Below are 20,074 nucleotides of genomic sequence, written 5' to 3'. Positions count from 1 at the left end.
CTAATCATTTTAAACTATGCCCTTTTATGCTTCTTCTGTCTCTTTTTGCTTTCTGTGCAGTTCTTTGATGTAACAAAGACAGTTTCAGACAAGATTTCAGTTCTTCTGGAAAAAAATAAGCTTTAAGTCTTGAGGCAAAATGCAGTGTATTTAAAATTTATACACTCCATAATGCCTTTGTTCTGAACTTGAACATCCTGCAAAACTTCTCTGCTTTCTTTGCCTTCCAACTCTAAGATAATTTGTTCTCCTGGTTTCAGCTTATTATTATGCAAAAGTGACTTTAACTCGTGGTTCCATCATTTAACTACATGCACAGTCATGGCTGACCCTTTCTGATCAATTGCCAATCCATACAGGTTTGACTGATAAAAGAGCCAATTAGATTTAAGCAAATTAAGGGACATCACCAATGTCAACCACTTATTAAACTGAATGCTGAATTCCATGCATACAAAACACTAATGCACCAAGTCCCATTAAGAGTTGAAATCCTAACCCCATTAGTAACTCTGGACCGCTACAGGGTAAGGGGTCAAAAGAAAGTTTCATATTTATGGATTAACATTTGGATTCAATTTTTATTTTATTTTTTAATTCTTTTCCAAGAACTCTTGAACCTGAATTGCAATTCTAGTCAAGCACTTATATAAAATATATTCTTTATTTCTGAGATGGGTTTTTTTTGTTTTTTTTTTAAAGTATTGAATTTAAGCATTGCAACTCGGTTTGGTATTTTAAGTAAACTCAAAGAACTGCATTCCCAGTAATTAAGATGATAGATTTTCTTAAGTAACTGATAAGACCAATATGCATAATAGTACATGGCTTAATAAAGTATAATATATTTCAAACAAAAATCAAAGAAAACAAAGACACCTTGTCTGAAAATTAGTGAATCAACTGAAAAAATACCCACTATTTAATAGTATTGATTTGTTGTGACTATTAAGATAGAATTCTCATTTGTTCTCCACTTTTCCACCTGATTTATCGCCTTTTATCATACTCTATAATGTATTCCCCATAGTGCATATTTTTGAACAGTAGAGTTTTTTGTGCTCCTTGAAAAGTTATTGCTACAGTTTTGCACCCACTAAAAGACTATAATTAATCTTTATGTATTTAGATCTCAACCCCCATACATTACTAAATACTATAAACCTTGTAGTGTTCCAGAGACCACCCTCCCTTTTTAGGCAATCTTCTGTCCAAAGAAACCCTTTCCCTGTCCAAGTATCTCCAAATGTATTAAGTAAAACTCTTCACCATCTTTGCTACACACCACTTAATCAAGCAATTTTTGTCACTCCCCTGTGTGATGAGTTACTACAGGTGGCTCTATATTCCTGATCACACTTTTTAAACACTTCTGTATGAAACAATGCTTCTGTCACTATTTCCCACGGATGTAGTCTTAAATTTCATTGATAAAGAACCATGGAGGTTAAAAGATGGAGTCTAAGATAGGGTCAAATCCTGCCATCATGTGCAGAGTTCAAGGACATGCATGGGTATAAATCATCAGAATTTGACCCACAGTTTTTATCTATAACCGTGCAGAATCAAATCCTGCAGCCTTGTTTCATTCCTTGGGGTCAAGCAAAACTCCCACTGATATCAATGAGTGAAATCCCAGCCCCTGTGAAGTCAGTGGCAAAATTTCCATTTACTTCAATGGGGCCAGTATTCCACCCAATAACTTCAATGTACAGGATTTGTCCCACTGATAAATAACTATTACACTTAGAAGATAGCATTATGAATTAGAATGTTATTGCATTCAAATTAAACAGTGATTATAATAAAACATAATGGAAAGGTAAATATGGATTATAGAATGTCATATATATCAGTACTTCTTTCATATGCACTGATTCATTTATTATTCATTTCAGTATGGCTCACAATCCAGTGGAAAATGGTATGGAAGATTTCTTTAATAACTCTCAGTGCTAATTTAATTCTACTTAAACACACATATTCTAGTGAATGCCACATGCTTTCAGCATGATTTTATGTGTAAATCAGGATAATATGTTTTCAGATCATTAAGTAAAAGGAAGCATGAACTAAAACCTATTTAATCAATGAGGTATTGCTTTTAAACTACCACAAGGTCATAAAAAAGATAATTTCAAAGCTATAAGTTTCCTAATTGTAATCAACAACAATCTAATGATGAAAGAAAGTATATCCTAATGGCTATCATAAACTTGTGCACATCCTTGCCTATCTTCAGAGATCCTGTATCTTTTCATTTTTTAAAACTGTCAGCACCAAATTTCTGATTCCTTCCTTCAAATCGAACAATCACACACAGATTAAATGCGATGTTAATGGACAGCTTCAATAAACAATTTATCTCCAATTTAGTTTATTATAATAAAACCATATTTTTGTTTCTTAGCATTGGATAGAGGTTAGTCCACTATTAGAAGTGTATAGTATATTATGTGAATTGATCCTCTTTTCCTGTTGAAGAATTGTCCATACACAGTTTACAATTTTTCCTTAGTCAAAGTTATTTGCAACACATTTGTTTACAAATAATTTTTGGTCAGTACATTATTTGCAAACATATCGTTGTGAGTATTATTTGATATTTGTGTTATGTTGGCTAGTTTTTACTGTATATGTAGGTTCCCTGGCATTGTTCCTGGTCCTTTGCTCCATAAATATACTACTAAGGATCAGCCTGTTGTTTAGCTCTCATTTATAGATTCAAAATTCACTTTTAGGAATATTCACTTACATTTCACTGTTTCTGCAAACATTCCTGCTAGAAAATTCATTCATTAGAATATTAATATAAAGACAATACAAAAGGGACACAAACCCATCTGATGTGAATTCAGGCTTTCATTTCAGTGAGTATTCAGATAAAATGTTTGCAGGTATTTGTTCTGCTGTGGTATGAAGCATATTTCAAACCTTTCTTGATCAATAACTTACCAAAAGTGCACTGGATCCTCACCTGGTGTAAATCAGCATAGTTCCATTGATTTCAGTAGATCTACACCAATTTGTGATTCCAGCCAGTATGCTGCTGAAACTGAACTTTACCATTAACAAACCAACCACTTCAAAATATATCCAACCTATACTGTTCTTGTGCATAGCTTACACTTTCTATACAAAATCCGATTACCCTCTGCAGCCTGCGCACTTATCTAGGTTCTTGTATCAGACTAGCCTATCACTATACTAGCTGAGTGCCTCTTGCAAATTAACAAAAAATGCAGGACATTTCACATTCACACACACAAACTTATGGCTATCAACCTCTGCCCAGATATCTTACAGTTTTTAAGATGTGCAATAGGCCGTATTAGAACCTGAACCCACCCGTTTTGGAGTAACAGTTGCTAACGCAAACGTTCCTCTGAACTTCAAATACTACGGGCTTGGCTACACTTACATTTTATAGCGCTCTAACTTGCTGGCTCAGGGGGGTGAAAAATCACCCCCCTGAGCGCAGCAAGTCAGAGTGCTTTAAAGCACTAGTGTAAACAGGCTCCCAGCACTCGGAGCTTATGCCCTCGTGGAGGTGGATTACCAGGAGCGCTGGGAGAGCTCTCTTCCAGCGCTTGCACGCGACCACACTCACACTTCAAAGTGCTGACACGGGAGCGCTCTCGCGACAGCACTTTGAAGTTTCCAGTGTAGCCAGGCCCTCAGTTGCAATAATAAACAATGTGTTCAACAGAACAACACAGCACAACATAACGGTATATTTGTAACATGCAGAGTAACAGAACTTTTTTTCTACTTACCCCCTGGAGGCATGGCTATTGTTATGGGATCACTTATCACGCAGCCTTGGCTATTGGAAGCATTTACTTGTATAGTGTAGTTAGCAAATGGAATCAGTCCTCTAATGGGCACCCATATGTTGGATTCTTTGCTGCTGTGTAAGATCTTTGTGCCATTTACAATAGTGTAATTAGCACTAGCTGTTCAAAACAAAAAGGTGGGGAGAACAATAGTTAGGTTTTATACCTACTGCAATTCCTATTCTTTATGGACCAAGGTCTGACGCTACTGGTGCCAATGCGGATTTTGCCATTGACTTCAATGGGAGGAAGCGATGACCCCATTTGAACATTTAATATTTTGTGCCCAATTTTCTCCTTTCTTCATGAATAGCTTGTGGTATTTGTAAGGTACCATAAGAACTAACCATACAGTACAGAAAGAGATTGCTATAGGCTGAAAACATGGGCCAACATTTGAGAGTCATTAGTGTTCTGACTGTTGCTTCAGAGCTGTTCAAATGAGCAGGATCATTCAAAAAGTTTAGGGATGAAATCCTGGACCCATAGAAGTCAACAGCAAAATTCTCATTGACTTAATGGGGCCAGGATTTCTGCCTAGAAATTTGTACTTCCATCAAAGCGGTAGATCACTCCCATTTGCATATGTGAGAACTACAAACGTTGGTTGAAAAGTACATGGAATCAAATGTGATCTTGGATCTAGTGCCTAATGAAGGAGGAAGAAAGATTGACAGTATTCTATTTTATGAAGTGTCCAAAGGAACCTACAGGCTTTCAGTTGAACTGGGAGATTTGCATGACTAAGTCCCTTAGGCCTCTTGGAAAATCCAACCCTTTCATACATCCCAAAACCCAAAAGCCCTGAGATGAGAGAGAGGAGAATAGGGAATTTGCACTTAGGTATATGAGAGCAAAACTGGGCTCATTTACTGTCCAATGTTTTGAACGTGTAAAATGCTATACAGGTGATAATATGATCATCACCATCTCCCATTAAAGTCAATGTGAATTTTGCATAAAAATCAGTGGTAGGGTCACAGAAGTGTTCAAATACCGCAGTGACAAGTATCTGATTAGACAGAATATCTAATAGCTGAACGGAAAGATGTAGGATTTTAAAATATCTGGAATAAAGGCAATATGAGTTGTAATTCTCAAAAGAAGTGGATCTAGTTCTCCAGTCTGAGTCCACTGCAAAACCAAAATACAACAGATATACATATTTCAAAATAATAATAATAATACAAACAAATTCTGTACTAGTTACACCTTTGTGAACACTCACTGGGCTCCATTCTTCTCTGTGCATGTTTAATATGCACTGTTAAAACTGAGCACATTGTTATGCTTGAAGCAGTTCTTCAAACACCACTTTCAATAGCACTTCCAACACATTCAGTTACATCCTCACACACAGTAGTAAACTCAGGCCAGCGCACACTCTGAGTGTTCTCTCTATGCAACTATCATATGTTGATTTGGTGATTCTTACAAACATTTTGTAATTCACTTAAAGGTATTGGCCCCAAATTGCAGCCATGCCACTTTCTTGATGTCAACAGAATTGCTTGGGTGGAATTTAGGGCACAGTTTTGATTATTCCATAGCTACAGTTTTGTAAATTTACTTCCTCTTGTGTTTTTAATTTTTAGTCTTGCATTCCTTTTTTCAGGCTCCACTGAAGTCCAATTTATCTGTTGGCCAAATTCTGCCTCCATTACAATACCACTAAGCAACACAAAGTACCTCAGGGACAGATGCTGATCTCATTTGCACTAGCGTAAATTCAAGTAACTTCACTGAAGTTAATAAATTTAATCTGGATTACACCAGTGGAACTGAGAACAGAACTATGCCAAAAGACCCTATTTTACATGCTGTAATGAGGAACGCATTTTGTCTCATGCAAGAAATCTGGCCTAACAACTCTTCACATTCCACAAAAGGTACAGATAAACTTCGGCAAAAGTAGCATTATTCACCTGAGACCATCCTTATGCAACCTCACACATTCTACTCCTGCTAGAAGGGAATTGTGAATGGGGCCACTGCTTGATCTGGGTGTCTGTATATGCATCTCAAACCCTTATATGCCTCTCATTGAAGCAGTCTCTCTTTGTATTTGTGCTTTCACTACTGTGTTATGAAGAACAGTGAAAGAACAGAAAACACAGTAAAGTGCAAACTCCAACTCCATATACACATACAAGCCCTAATTTCTGTCATCTACCTAAGGGCTTATCTGGGCTATGATAAAAGGTATATATTTAAAACCTGCTAGTGAAGATGTTCTCATGAATAAGTTTTAAATACCTAGTGTAGACAAAGCAAGATGTATTTTAACACATTAGACCTTCGTATTGTAACACAGGCTCCCCAAGGTTCACCTCACTCAACTAATGTGTTAAAATGTATCTTGCCCAGTCTACACTAGGGTTTTTAAATGTGTTAACACCTTTCATGCTAGACCATACAAGCCCTAGATGAGCACACATAATTTCCCTGCTCACTTGTTTGTGTTCCTTATTTTTTAAATCTCTTTCCAGATAGGTAACAAGCAACAGTATCTTATTTTTAAAAATGCAGTTTAGGGGGAACAAATCGACAAGGCAACACTTTGTTCTAAGTTGTCAGGATAACAGCATTAATACACAGTAATTATACAATTAGTTGTAACATTAAGTTCTAGTTATAGCAGAATGATTACTCGGCAATTATAAGAAGTATATAATTACTCAATAATTATGAGAAGTATGTAATTATATAACCATTCTATTCAGCTCAAAAATGAACTTGCACATTTACAATGAGTTAGACAACACGGCAATTCAGATTCTTCACTGCTTTATATATTTATAAACTGAAGAGCACCAACCATTTTCCTAACACAGACCAAGAGTTTCTTATTGCCATTCCCAGCCAAGCTACTTACAGCTACTAGCAAAAATAAAATATTAGAAAAATATTTTTAAAATGCAGGTCCTCAAATTGCTCCTGCTGGGAGTGACATACAATGTGCAGCTTTACCACTTTTCACTGCATAAACTTTGCTTTCAGTGGGCTGGAAAATGCAGCCGCATTGGTTCAGCCTGACAGAAAGTGCTATGATGATAAGCATTTCATATCACCCTATGTCATTCCTGCCTAGTCTGCCTCAGCTTGGTCCTTATTTGGGAGTATAAGTAGATTGTGCATCTCTCTTTCCAGTTTTCATGTGTGTCCACCCCTCCACCCCTCTCTTAGTTCCAATCTCAGCTTCCTACAAAGGGTGCCATATTCCACTGTGAACAATAGTTTGAGACACTGTTAAATCCTTAAGGGGAGTGGTTTCACTTTGGTCAAACAGTCAACCTCACAGTACCTGGCATGCCTCACAGTACCTGGCATGACCAATTGCTGATGCTTCATTAGAAAAGTTCCCATCACCACCTTGCTGACATGCCCATTCTGGAGGAGCATTCCCAAGTAGGAAGAAAATAGCTTCCCCCCGAGCCTGCCAATCTTCCCCCTGAATGGCCTGCACTGCTCTCAGAGATATGAACCCCTCCACACATACATGCACAGCTCTTCTTCACCATCCCAGGCTTCCCCAGGTTCCTTGATCTTACTCATTCCCAGAAGGACTTTCTTCCAGTCAGGCTCTCTCCTTTTCTCCTCAACTCTGCCTGATTCTGATCTCATTTACAGTTTTTTGCACCAACGTAACTTCACTGACTCCAATGGAGTCACTCCTCATTTACACCAGGACCAGTCCTCATGATTCTTTCCCCTCCCAGCCACCTGGATGAAGCCTGGATTTTTTCTCTCTTGACTTACTGCTGCTACCTATATTGTTACACGCGGATCATAAGGATCCTGCCTTAATATAGCTCTTCCCCCATCTCTGTGTTTTATCATGTCATTATGATGATACTCAAAGACCCTCCAACTAAAGGCTACCAAAAATAAGTTTACTTTCTCACTTTCTGTTAAAAACGAACAATATCTATCTACAAACACAGAAAAGAATGCAGAACAAGAAAAAAGTAAGGTAGTAAAAACATCCTTTTATAACTTATAGACATTTCACCTGTACATCACTGTAAAAAAAGTGTAAAGCTTTACACAGCATTCTAGTTGGGGGTGTTTCTAGTTGAAGGGTCTCTGTATCATTAGAAGTACAGTTCAAAAGGGGTTCCAAAGCAGCTGCACATCCTTTCTATTGAATACCAGTGTAAATAGGTGCATAAAATTCATGCAGCTTGGTGGTGCGTAAATTAATGCTGTCCTGGGTACATCATCCTATGGGGTTCACTAGATTGAAATAACATAAATGGGTATCCTTTTCCATTCTTGTTATAATCATTGTCACAAGAATTTTAATGCCTCATATATTCCGTAATTTTTTTCTGTGTGCTGTACTGCTCTGACCTTTTCAATATTCTGTAATTTGACTGGCTGGCCATTTCAAGTTCTCTCCTTTTTACGGCCTTATTAACTTGTGGGGAAGAGGTGAAATGGACAGCCAATCAGAATACATAATATTGCAAAGGTTACAGTAGTACAGTATTGTACTAGCAGACACAGAATACTGTATATTAGGTATTAGCATTCTGATATCTTATTCATGTGACAAAGGTTGTAACGAGACAGAAATGGCATAACATGAAACCATTCTCACGACGAAGACTATAATGAGAAAGGAAGTAAAATAACCCAAATACATTCTTCTAACATTCAAAAACTGTATTTTTGTAGGAATGTTTCTCTTTTAAGGTAGCCTTCCCCATCTGGATAAAAATTTATACTTTGAGGTATAAAAGATGTTAAATTGAAAAACTGCATCCTGTACACAAAATGACAAAAGTACATTCTGTATCAAGTGGGCACACCTTCCTCAATGAGCATTGGGTATATTTATTACTATTATTATTCAGGTCCTTGATTACTAAGGCAATAAATTTTCAATGCCAAGCAGTTTACTGAGAGTGTGGAAATTTGGGGGGTAGGAATTTTCGAACTAAGTTCGTTTCCACTCTCTGTGGACATTAAAGAACCCATGATGCTTTTTCATAAGAGCACTGTTTTTTTCCCTGGCTTGGCGTTCCTGGATTAAAAAAATTTCTCTCCCCACCCCTGCGGGCAGCATGTTGTATGCTGGTTGACTGCTGTTCTCTACCCTAGAAGGGGCTACATTTTACATGTATGATATGTGAAAAGTGCTGTGAAATCATTCAAGATGAAAGGCACTCTATAAAAATAAAGTACTTATGCTCACATACATATTTAATACTAGATTGTTTCCTTTTAACATTATGTTAGCGTCCCAGAAAATATGGTGTTTTTGTCACATTCTAGTCACAAAGACAAGATAACAAATATTTTCTACTACTGTACTTCAGACGGCACCTTATTTGGTGAGACTGAGTTTAAGGCTGTTTCATGTTCTGAAACACGATTTCTGACTTCTACTGTTCTTATATAGGGCCAGATTCTGATATGCTTACTTACATTGAGTAGAATCTTGCTCCACAAATACTCACATTGACTTCAGTGGGACTGCTCATGCTGTAAGGTGCTACTGAATGAGTTATAGTATCATAGAACTTTCATCTGAGGATCTCAAAGCACTACACAAACATTATCTAATGAACCTGCAGAACACCCTATGCTTATTTTTATACCTATTTTACATGTGGGCAAACAGGGATACAGAGGTTAAGTGTCTTATCTCAAGTCACAAAAACAGTAAGTGGCAGAACTGGGAACTGACTCCAGCTGTTCTCATGACCAGACTACCGGTTTAACTACTAGATAACATTGCCTCCTTATGTACCTACAGCAAAAAAAAAAAAAATATTTCCCCCTGAAATTTTGGATCGATGAATACTGGACCCAAATTGTATTTAGACTTCAATATAAATTATTTGTGAATAGAAAGAATATGAAGAGCCAAATAACCATACAAGATTCAAGCCCTCCACCCTTCCCATGAAGGAAAATCTAAAACTCCACAAAACCTCCTTCTCTTCTCACAATCCCACACCTTCAACCACAACAACTTAATCTTCCAGAATGATGTCCTGCCTTACCAGTTAGCCACCCGCCTCCTTACCCTCACGTCTTCATTTGATTACAAACCCTGTATCAACTCCCTCCCTTCACAGAAATAATCACTCAATTCACCTTGCCCTCACTCAACACTTCTCTCTCTCTCTCTCTGATCATTTAATGTCCATGTTACCATTTTCTAACCTCCTTCAACATGGCTTACCAACACTCATCAACTCTCTCCCCACTTGGCCCTTCCACAACCTCCAATCCATTGAAGTCCATGGCTTCTCAACTGCTCTCAGACCCCTTTGACCTGTTTTCTCTCCTCTGCTGTTCCAGTTGTTGATTCCCCTCCCTCTGCTCTCTTTTTGTCCCTCTCCATGACCAAAAAGTCCATCCCTCCAACCCCAGGTGTGCCCAGACTTGTATTTCTCTCTATTTCTGGTTCTGTGCCACTGAACACCTCTGGACAAAGTCCTGTGACCATAGAGACTCCCTCCACTACAAGTTTGTTCTATCTTCCATTGATTCCGCCATATTGTCCAGCACTCATGAATTCCATTCCCAAAGCCCCAGCTGCATATTTACTGCCACCTAAAATCCTCCCTCCACCACTCTCTCCTCCCCTTATGTTTCTAGTATAGTATTTAGAATTAAAAACAAAAGACATTACAGATTGATTTTATGCCATTAAGAAAGCATATTATATTTCCCCCCATTTTTATTTGGGTGGATATCACATACTATTAACTGTTTTTTCAGTGTCTTCCCAATTACCATAACTATTTTTAAAGTGTGAGTTTTCTATTTTTCAGTTTGAGTTATTGTTCCTCTTTTCAACAAATTGTTATTTTTCCAGATGAGTGCACTGCCACCTTTGTCTCAATCAACTGAGCAGCTATTTGTTCCTCTGCTCTTGGAGTTGGCAGATGTGTTGTTCTTACACATAGATCATGGTCTCAAGCCTTGAAACTGTGCTCTGTAATTGAGAGTCTCTCTTATCATAGGCTACCCTTATTCCCATTTTGAGGGCTTGGAGACGGTTGCTGGATGTTATGAGAGCTCCTTATAAAAGATGGGTAGCTCAACGTTAACTGTGATAAAATGGCAAATCCAACTACCGCTATCAATCCTAAATGAGCATCTACTCTTATTAATAATGAATAGCTCCCAACTTTTGTATAATCCTTGAACTGAAAGCACTTTTCCTTTTTTTTTACACTTTTCCATGATAATTAAAACATGTTATAGTTTTAAAAATGAAAGGTACAGAATATTTAAAGAATAAAGAGAAAGGGCATATGGCCCCTCACAGCAGAGGACTCAGAGTCTAAACTCTTGAGTTCCATTCCTGAGCACAGCATTCAGTCTCTCTCTGATTTAGTTTCCCCCTCTGTCAATTGAGGCTAATACTACCTACCTATCTGACAGGGCTGTGGTGATCAATAAGGTTTGTGAAGTACTTTCAGAGCCCCAAACAAAGAGCCCTTGTAAAGGGAAAGTATTATTATCAATGCATGAAAATTCCTGCTTATTCTTATCAGTGCAAACAAGTCTAAATCCTAACGTGGCAAATGGGAAGGGGCATGTCTTTATTTGCTCACTCCTTTTTATGGACTAGACCGGGGCGGGCAAACTTTTTGGCCTGAGGGCCAAATCGGGTTTCCACAATTGTATGGAGGGCGGTTGGGGGGGCTGTGTCTCCCCAAACAGCCAGGCGTGGCCCAGCCCCCGCCTCCTATCCAATCTCTCCCCCCGCCCCGCTTCTCGCCCCAACGGCTCCCCCAGGACTTCTGCCCCATCCAACCTTCCCTGTCCCCTGACAGCCCCTCTGGGACTCCTACCCCATCCACCACTTCCTGCTCCCTGTCCCCTGACCACCCCAGGACCCGCAACCCTGACTGTCCGCTGCCGCCCCATCCAACCCCACCTTTCATTCCTGACTTGCCCCCCGGGACCTCTGCCCCATCTAACCACCCCTTCTCTCTGTCCTGACCGCCCCTGGAACCCCTGCCCCTGACTGCCTCCTGCCGCCCCATCCAACCCCCGCTCCTTCCTGACTGCCCCCCCGGGACCCCTGCCCCATCCAATCCCCCTGTGCCCTGCCCTCTGACCGCCCCAACCCTTATCCACACCCCCACTCCCTGACCACCACCCCCAACTTCCCAGCCCTCTATCCACCCCACCCCCCACCCCCAGCTCCCTGCCCCCTAACCATGCTGCCTGGAGCACCGGTGGCTGGCGGCGGGTCTGCAACTGTGCTGTCCGGCTGCCAGAGCGTTGCGCTGGCGGCGCGGCATGCTGAGGCTGCGGGGGAGAGGGAACAGAAGGGCTGGAGACTAACCTCCCGGGCCAGGAGCTCAGAGGTCGGGCAGGAGGGTCCCGTGGGCTGGATGTGGCCCACAGGCCGTAGTTTGCCCACCTCTGGACTAGACTGTGGGCAGAATTCACAGGCTAGTCTAAGGATGAAGTGCCAAAGCAGGAGCTCCTGCAGGAAACATGCCTCAGGCCGGCACATGGGTTTCAGGGGGGAACCAATTGCTTAGAATGAAACATGTATCTGTTCCTTCATCAGCCTGCTTTGCTAGCTGATGCAGGGAAGTAAGGGTCATGGCTAGCGGAGGTGAGCAAAGTCCTTACACTCAATGGATGACTACCATTTGGGCCTATCCCCAGTTCAAGGTGGGAGAAAGTTCCTTGGACACTCTCACCTACTTCTTGCTCATCCAACTGAGTCACAAGAGTCTTGCCAGTGAAAAACCTGTGTGTTCACACCCTAACTTTCCTCGGCTGTTTGTAAGTGGAAAAATCTGTCAGGGAAGAGAAAGTCCTCCTCTTTGAATGAACTATTTACTACTTTCTTACTGTCATTTAAATCATCTACACCCCTTGCACCTGAGCCTCTCACATTACTAAGAGCTTCTATTTCTTACAGTACAGCAAGAAGAGTGCTGAAGCTACTGCATAAGGACATCCATTATTGTTATTTAGTATTTCTACTGCAGTCACATCTAGGGGCACCAATCAAGAAAGAGGGCCTCATTGTGCTAGGCACTGTACATACACACCATGAAAACACAGACCTGACCTAAAGAGCTCATGATCCAGCTTTTTGTTTCCAACATGCAGAGTTTAGCTAATAGTGGGGTGCACGATAACCAGGAACAAAAATTTCTGCAGTGCCTACATTAGCATTTAGAATGGTGTTAGTTAACTGAGAATCAGTGAATTCAAATTAAAACGCGAGTAAAAAACCTCCAGTCTTGACAGACCCCTAGAGTGGGATGAGTATAAAATTGCAGAACTACTAACTGGTATGTAACCTATTGCATAAATCCGCCCCTGTACCAGATGGCCAGAGGATAGCTAATGTAATGCCAATTTTTAAAAAGGTTCCAGAGGTGATCCTGGCAATTACTGGCCAGTGAGCTAACATCAGTACCATGCATATTGGTTGAAAGAATAGAATTATCATAAATGAACATGATATGTTGGGAAAGTCAACAGGGCTTTTGTTAAGTGAAATCATGCCTTGTGAAACTATTAGAATTCTTTGAGGGTGTCAACAAGCATGTGGGAAAGGGTGATCCAGTTAATCCACTGTACTTGGACTCTCAGACAGGTTTTGTCAAGGTCTGTAGCAGGGTTGCTGGATCAGTCAGCAGGCCTTTAGACTCCAACCTCAGTATCTCTTTTCTCCCAGTGTGTCCAAGACCCTGGATGGGGTTCAACTGAGTCAATTTCCTTGGCAGTAAACCCCTGGCCTTTCCTGTCACAGTGCTAGGCGTAGGGAATCTGAGGTGAGAAGGGGGACTCCTGTCCTCCTGCTCCTCTGGGTCCCAGCCCATTGCCCTAAAAATGTGACAGCATGGGCTGGCCTATGTATGGCCCACCTCCTGTTCTCCTTCCCCTGGGCTACTTCCTACCCCATCCGATGTCTCAGCTTGGGGCATAGCTGGTGTCTGAGTATAGTGCTTTGCTCTAAATCCTCAGAGTCTCAGAGCTGATGCTGGCAACCTCTACCTCTGGCATGTTGTCTCAAAGAAATATGGGAAAGACTCACATCCAGACCTCCTGAGTAAGAGCTCTTTCTCCTCCAGTCTCAGGGCAGTGCTCATCCTGGAAATGTCTTCTCTAGTCCTCCTGTCTGGGCTTCTGGAGCTCTTTTTTATACTGCTCTTTTCCCCAGGAGCATGCTTGCCAGTATCTGAGGGGCAGAGCTTTCCAGGCCCAGTACTGCTCCGGTTTTTCCCCTGCCACAGCCAGAGAGAGGAGTCTGTAAACCCCATAATATGGTCCCACAGCAAAGGCTCTTAGGCAAAGTAAGAAGTCATGGGATTAGAGGGAAGATCCTCTCATGGATCAGTAACTGATTAAAAAATAGGAAAGAAAGGGTAGGCATAAATGGTCAGTTTTCACAGTGAAGAGAGGTAAACAGCAGGGACCCCAAGGATCAGTTTTGGAAACAGTGCTGTTCAACATATTCATAAATGATCTGGAAAAGAGGGTAAGAACAGTGAGGTGAAAACATCTGCAGATGATGCAAAATTATTCAAGATAGTTAAGTCCAAATCTGACTGCAAAGAGTTACTGAGGGATCTCACAAAACTAGGTGACTGGGAAACAAAATGGCAGATGAAATTCAATATTGATAAGTGCAAAGAAATTCACATTGGAAAACCTAATCCCATCTATACGTGCAAAATGATGGGGTCTATATTAGCTGTTACTACTCAAGAAAGAGCTCTTGGAGTCCTCATGGATAGTTTTCTGAAAATATCTGCTTAATGTGCAGCATCAGTCAAAAAAGCAAACAAAATGTTAGAAACTATTGGGAAAGAGATAGACAATAAGACAGAAAATATCATGATGCCCCTATATAAATTCATGGTACACCCAAGCCTTGAATACTGCATGCAGTTCTGGTTGCTCCATCTCAAAAAAAGATCTATTTGAACCAGAAGTAGTATGAAGAAGGGCAACAAAATGATTAGGGGCATGGAACAACTTCTGTCCAAGAAGAGATTTAAAAAACCAGACTCTTCAGCTTAGAAAAGACATCACTAAGGGATGATAAGATAGCAGTCTATAAAATAATGAATGGTGTAGAGAAAGTAAATAAGGAAGTGTTATTTACCCCTTAAGAACTCAGGGTCACCCAATGAAGAAGTAGTATTTCCTTATGTTTGTTTTTAATCTGCTGCCTATTAAGTAGATTAAAAACAAACATAAGGAAATACTACTTCCCACAATGCACAGTCAACCTGTGGAATTGCCAAGGGATATTGTGAGGCCAAAAGTATAACTGGGTTAAAAAAAGAATTAGAGAAGCTCATGGAGGATAGGTCCATCAATGGCTATTAGCCGAGATGGTCAGAGATTCAACCCAATGCTCTGGGTATCCTAAACCTCTGATTTCCAGAAGCTGGGGTTGGATGACAGGGGATGGATCACTGGAAAACTGCCCTGTTCTGTTCACTCCCTCTGAAGCATCTGGCACTGGCCACTGTCAGAAGACAGGAAACTGGGCTAGATGGACCAATGGTCCGACCCTGCATGGCTGTTCTTTGGGAGGTTGCAGGTCTCCCAGAAACCTGTGCAGGGGAGAGGAAAATCTGTTTGCCCGTTGGTGGGTACAACCAGCACCATGATGCTCACTGGGCTGTGATGTTAGCAGGATACCTGCATGGAATACAGTCTCTCTCAGGAGAACCCAAAATGTATATAAATGACTCTAAAGAAGCAAATAATAAAAATGTTTACAACATCTGTGATGTTGTACTGACAATATAGCTTATAACCATAGATTTCATCGATTTTGTTTGGGGTTTTATAGATGAGCTATGAGGTCTTGTAAATTTCCTCTCTATTTCAGGAGAAAGCTTATAGAATAAAAATATTTATAAGCAGTTAGGTTTACAAACATCAAGTCTTTATCTTTTAATGTCTCTGTCATCCTTCCTATAAGAAGCATCAGTACATAAATGGAGATTATTATCTGGTTTCTAAATCTGCGTTCATAATTCATGGCTGCCAATATGAATTTTCAGTTCTCGAGGGACGCTATCAGAAAGAGACTAGCTAAAGAGCACTGAGCAGGACTGGGGGTCTCAAATCCATAATCAAATATCTAGATTGATTGTGTCACTTGCACTTGTATTGATTTCAATTGGAAGAGCTGACCCAAGGGAATAATAACAATGGGGAATAAAACTGATTTAGGAGAACAAAATAAATCCTTCTGTGAGTGGTAATGAATTGGTACTACTTAACCCTTTCAATCACAGAGTGAAAACACCATTTATTTTTTCAGAATGCTGAGCTAGCCAAAAGAAGTCGTATCAAAAATGCCAATACTGTCAAATGCCATTACACTAAGTTGTAATGCTCTAGAAGGAATGAAGTTCTAAGCTTGATCTAGGATTTTTATTTGACATAAAACATATTTATGGCTTTTCCAGTCAACCTTACATGTGATATCATAAATGATGCAGCTGTAGATCCAAAGTACCACAAAATCACTCAAGAGGACAATTTATTGTACTTATTCAAGTGATTTGGAAGATATGTGAGAATCAGAAACAGAACTAAATAATGTATCTTTTTAGCTTATTTAATTATTGTGACAAAAGCTAGGTAAAAATCATATGAATAGCATTATTTAGTTTGTTGTACACCATATCTACCAAAGAACACCGATCCTGAACTCTAGGTACTTTTGACATAATATAAAAAGTTACATATTCAATCCAAGTCCAATTTGATCCCCATCATATAACCCAGATAAAAACTAATAATAAAAATAAAAGAAGTATCCCACCAAGTTTTGCCCCCGCCCCCTCCAAAGCCAATCCTCATCTTACTTCCCCCTTCCCTGAGAAAATAGATGGCCTTTGCTACTTGTTCTGGACAAACACATAAGATCATCCAAACTTATTTACCTCATCTGTTAGGGTTCTGATCTGTTACATATTGTTGCCGGAGTGGACTGGGTTGCATACACAATAGTCACTCATTGGAAATATGTGCTGGTTGCCTTTCATTTCATAACTGGGCACAGGAACTAGTTGGCTTTCAGCAACAACTTAGAAGCATGTAAGAAATAAGATAAAGCAGAGGAAGTCTGCTTCATTTTGCATTCTTCCTTTAGTTGCTTTTTCTGCTACATGATTAATGATATTTCTCAAAATTCTCTTCATTTTGAGAGTCATAACTCATGTTAGACTTTAAGGTACCAATTTGATGTGTCCTCAATTATTTCTGAAAATTATTTACCTCAGGAAAAAAAGAATAATGAAACTGAATTTATGGGAAGTGTTATTAATATTTAAGGAATGAATACTTTTGTAGGAAGAGCACTGAGAACATTTTCAGTCTTGTGCATGAATACTTTATTGTGACCGCCATTTTCAGTTATTGTCTACATTGCTTCCTGCATTTGGGCTTTGACAGGTTGAAAGGCACCTACACCACGAATTTGGTCCTGAGAGTCTTGCTGAAAATTGAAGACTGTAAATAATATAAAGCAACCAAAAGCCAGCCTTCCTCAGTGCACAGTTCACCAAATCTATCTAGAGCAATAACACAGGTTGGGAGTACTGTTTACTATTGAAACATCTGACGCATCTAGTCTGCTCTGCCATCCAATTACTGATCAGGCCTGTGTCTTCTTAGCTTGCAAGAGCGGGTGAAGACATACTTAAAAGTGGTAGGGCATATCATTGTGTACCTGCACTACAATATGGTAGCAGTGAAGCTGCACATGGCACACTAAGCAGAAGCAGACTGGTTAACTATGGAAAAAAAGAACTATGCAAAATGAAGGAGAAAAAGATCTTGAAAACAATATTAGTTGTAGTATGACACTGGGGTCTTCTACAGAACTATGAAACACAAAACCATGGTCCACTGTAGAAGGGATATAAGAGAAGTTAAAGAAAGGATGTTTTCCTTGTATTGTCTGCAATAAAGCCATACACTGCATGAAACAGGAAAGAAAAGAATATCTGATGTTGAAGGAAAACCTGTTTGTACTTAGCTTATTGTGAAACTGTTCAAGGACTATTCAGCCATGAATAAACATTGTCCAGTAATTCTGCAAATGAGTGTGTAAAACCTGGAGTTTTCTGTGGTGTAAATTCTGGTCACATAAATCAGAGTTTAAATAGTGCATTCCTCTGCGTTGAACTTGCCTTCAAGTCCTGTACACATATACTGATATAACATGCATATTCGGATCATTCACCACCCCCAATCTTTAGGACTTGTATATAATTTCAATTTCATTTAATAATAATATTTAACAGTTACACAGTACTTTACATTTTCAAGTGCTGTACAAACATTAACCAATTAATCCTCACAACACTCCTGGGAGGTAGATAAGTATTATTTTCCTACCTTTACAGACAGGGAGACAGTTACAGAGAGGTTAAATGACTTATCCCAGGTCAGAGAGTAAATCAGTAGCATGACTGAGACTGAACTTAATCCACTAGAGCCCACTGCATTTTTCACGAGCATTTGGAGACACCAAAAGTATACCATACATGCAATTTGCTAGACTATTTTAAAAAATAAATAACTTGGAGCTGCAGAACCTCTACCACTCAATACAATAGTGTATCAAAATACAATGGGCTAGGGCCTCAGATGGTGTAAATGTATATCTACTGACTTAAATGGAAGTGCCTCAATTTACACTAGCAGAGAATCTGACTAATGTGAATTCATTTCTGAGTTGTCTCATTATCCTAAGGTGTTATGACAACACAATAATGCCTCTGATTGAAACAGGGTTAAAATGTATTTAGTGATACATCACACAAGTAACAGAGAAGTTAAGTCACGCTGCGATCACCCTAATTTCATTTACTCATATTGGACTCTCTTTCTTTCTTTGAAGTTCAAGGCTTCTCTCTACCCTTCCCCAAGCTGTCATCTCAAGGTGGGTAATATTATTCTCAGTGGTGCAGAATTTAATGTGCATACCAAAGAAATCAAGAAGCCTTACTACAGAATTTAGGTCCAATGTGTTGTAGAATATATGGAGCCCTGACTACCAGACAGGGATAAATTACTGAAGGAACGTTGTGGTGGCTTTCTTTATACTTAATATGCTATTGCGAGCACAGGAGTATGTGAGGTAATAAACTTCTTTTGTGAGTAACTAAACACTGGAATCAAGCTGAGGCACTTGATTCAAGAAACCACAGAAAGATAAATGGAACACTGATATTTATTTTTTTGGAGAAGATTTCAAATTTCTGTGATGCGGTCTTCTTGAATCTTTTATTTACATCATAAGTGCAGTTTCTTTAGGTGAATAACTGTTTCAAGAGTGGCCTAAAAAGTGAATAATTATTAGTGGGAAGAAGAAAAGGAGTCCTTGTGGCACCTTAGAGACTAACCAATTTATTTGAGCATGAGCTTTCGTGAGCTACAGCTGACGAAAGCTCATGCTCAAATAAATTGGTTAGTCTCTAAGGTGCCACAAGAACTCCTTTTCTTTTTGCGAATACAGACTAACACGGCTGTTACTCTGAAACCAATTATTAGTGGGCCAGTTAAAAAAGGAATAATTGTTTGAGCGAATGGGATGTTTTGAAAATGAGTGATGTGATTTGATTATATATATCGGGAAAATCTACAATGTATGATGGCCTGAAATTAAAGAGAGTAGAGGTCTTTGTGGCAAAACGAACAAACCAATCAATCCTCAAAGTAATGCAAGCTAATACACTGTGCACTTGAGCTTACTATTAAAAATTATACATTCAGTTGCAGCAGTTATGAATTCAAATGGACATTCAGACATCTAAATATGCATTTGAATGCACAGTCACAGTAACCGTGTAAACAATTTAGATTATTGTATACACAAGTGGGTCTCCATCCACAGTAAATTTGACCTATTGTGTGTAAATTAGACCCTTTTTTTGTCATTTCTGAGAGGATAAATATTTGATTTTTCTAGGAGTTGATTGGCCGAAATCCTTTTCTTGTCATATCTAAGGGGAAAGTACTCACCCTTGTAATTCTGCTTTTTTGAAGACGTCATCTCACAGGAGTCTCACTCTTGGGCCTCAAACCTTCAATAGGTTGGGAACTCCCATAATTTAAGAGATGAGTGTTGTTACCACATGTCAGCAGGTGGCACATTCCATTCTATGTGAATGGAAAAACACGCTTTTGCCACCACCATCTGTCCCTCTTTCTGCGCAAGAGGTTCAAGTTTTAACCGGTCCATATCTACATTCACC

The 20,074-nt window shown here is 39.6% G+C and overlaps 1 protein-coding gene across 1 annotated transcript in view; it reads right to left on the bottom strand.

Moving 5' to 3' along the window:
• Nucleotides 1–20,074, bottom strand: part of USH2A (usherin) — a 568,735-nt gene that overhangs the window by 206,734 nt on the left and 341,927 nt on the right. The window contains exon 37 of the mRNA XM_077811946.1: nt 3,777–3,956. Within this exon, the coding sequence (XP_077668072.1) occupies nt 3,777–3,956 (180 nt within the window). The remainder of the gene's footprint in view (nt 1–3,776; nt 3,957–20,074) is intronic.

Source organism: Eretmochelys imbricata, chromosome 3, assembly GCF_965152235.1.
Source record: "Eretmochelys imbricata isolate rEreImb1 chromosome 3, rEreImb1.hap1, whole genome shotgun sequence".
Taxonomy (NCBI): domain Eukaryota; kingdom Metazoa; phylum Chordata; order Testudines; family Cheloniidae; genus Eretmochelys; species Eretmochelys imbricata.
Note: the sequence above shows the minus strand (reverse complement) of the source record. Positions and strands in the feature narration are given on the sequence as shown.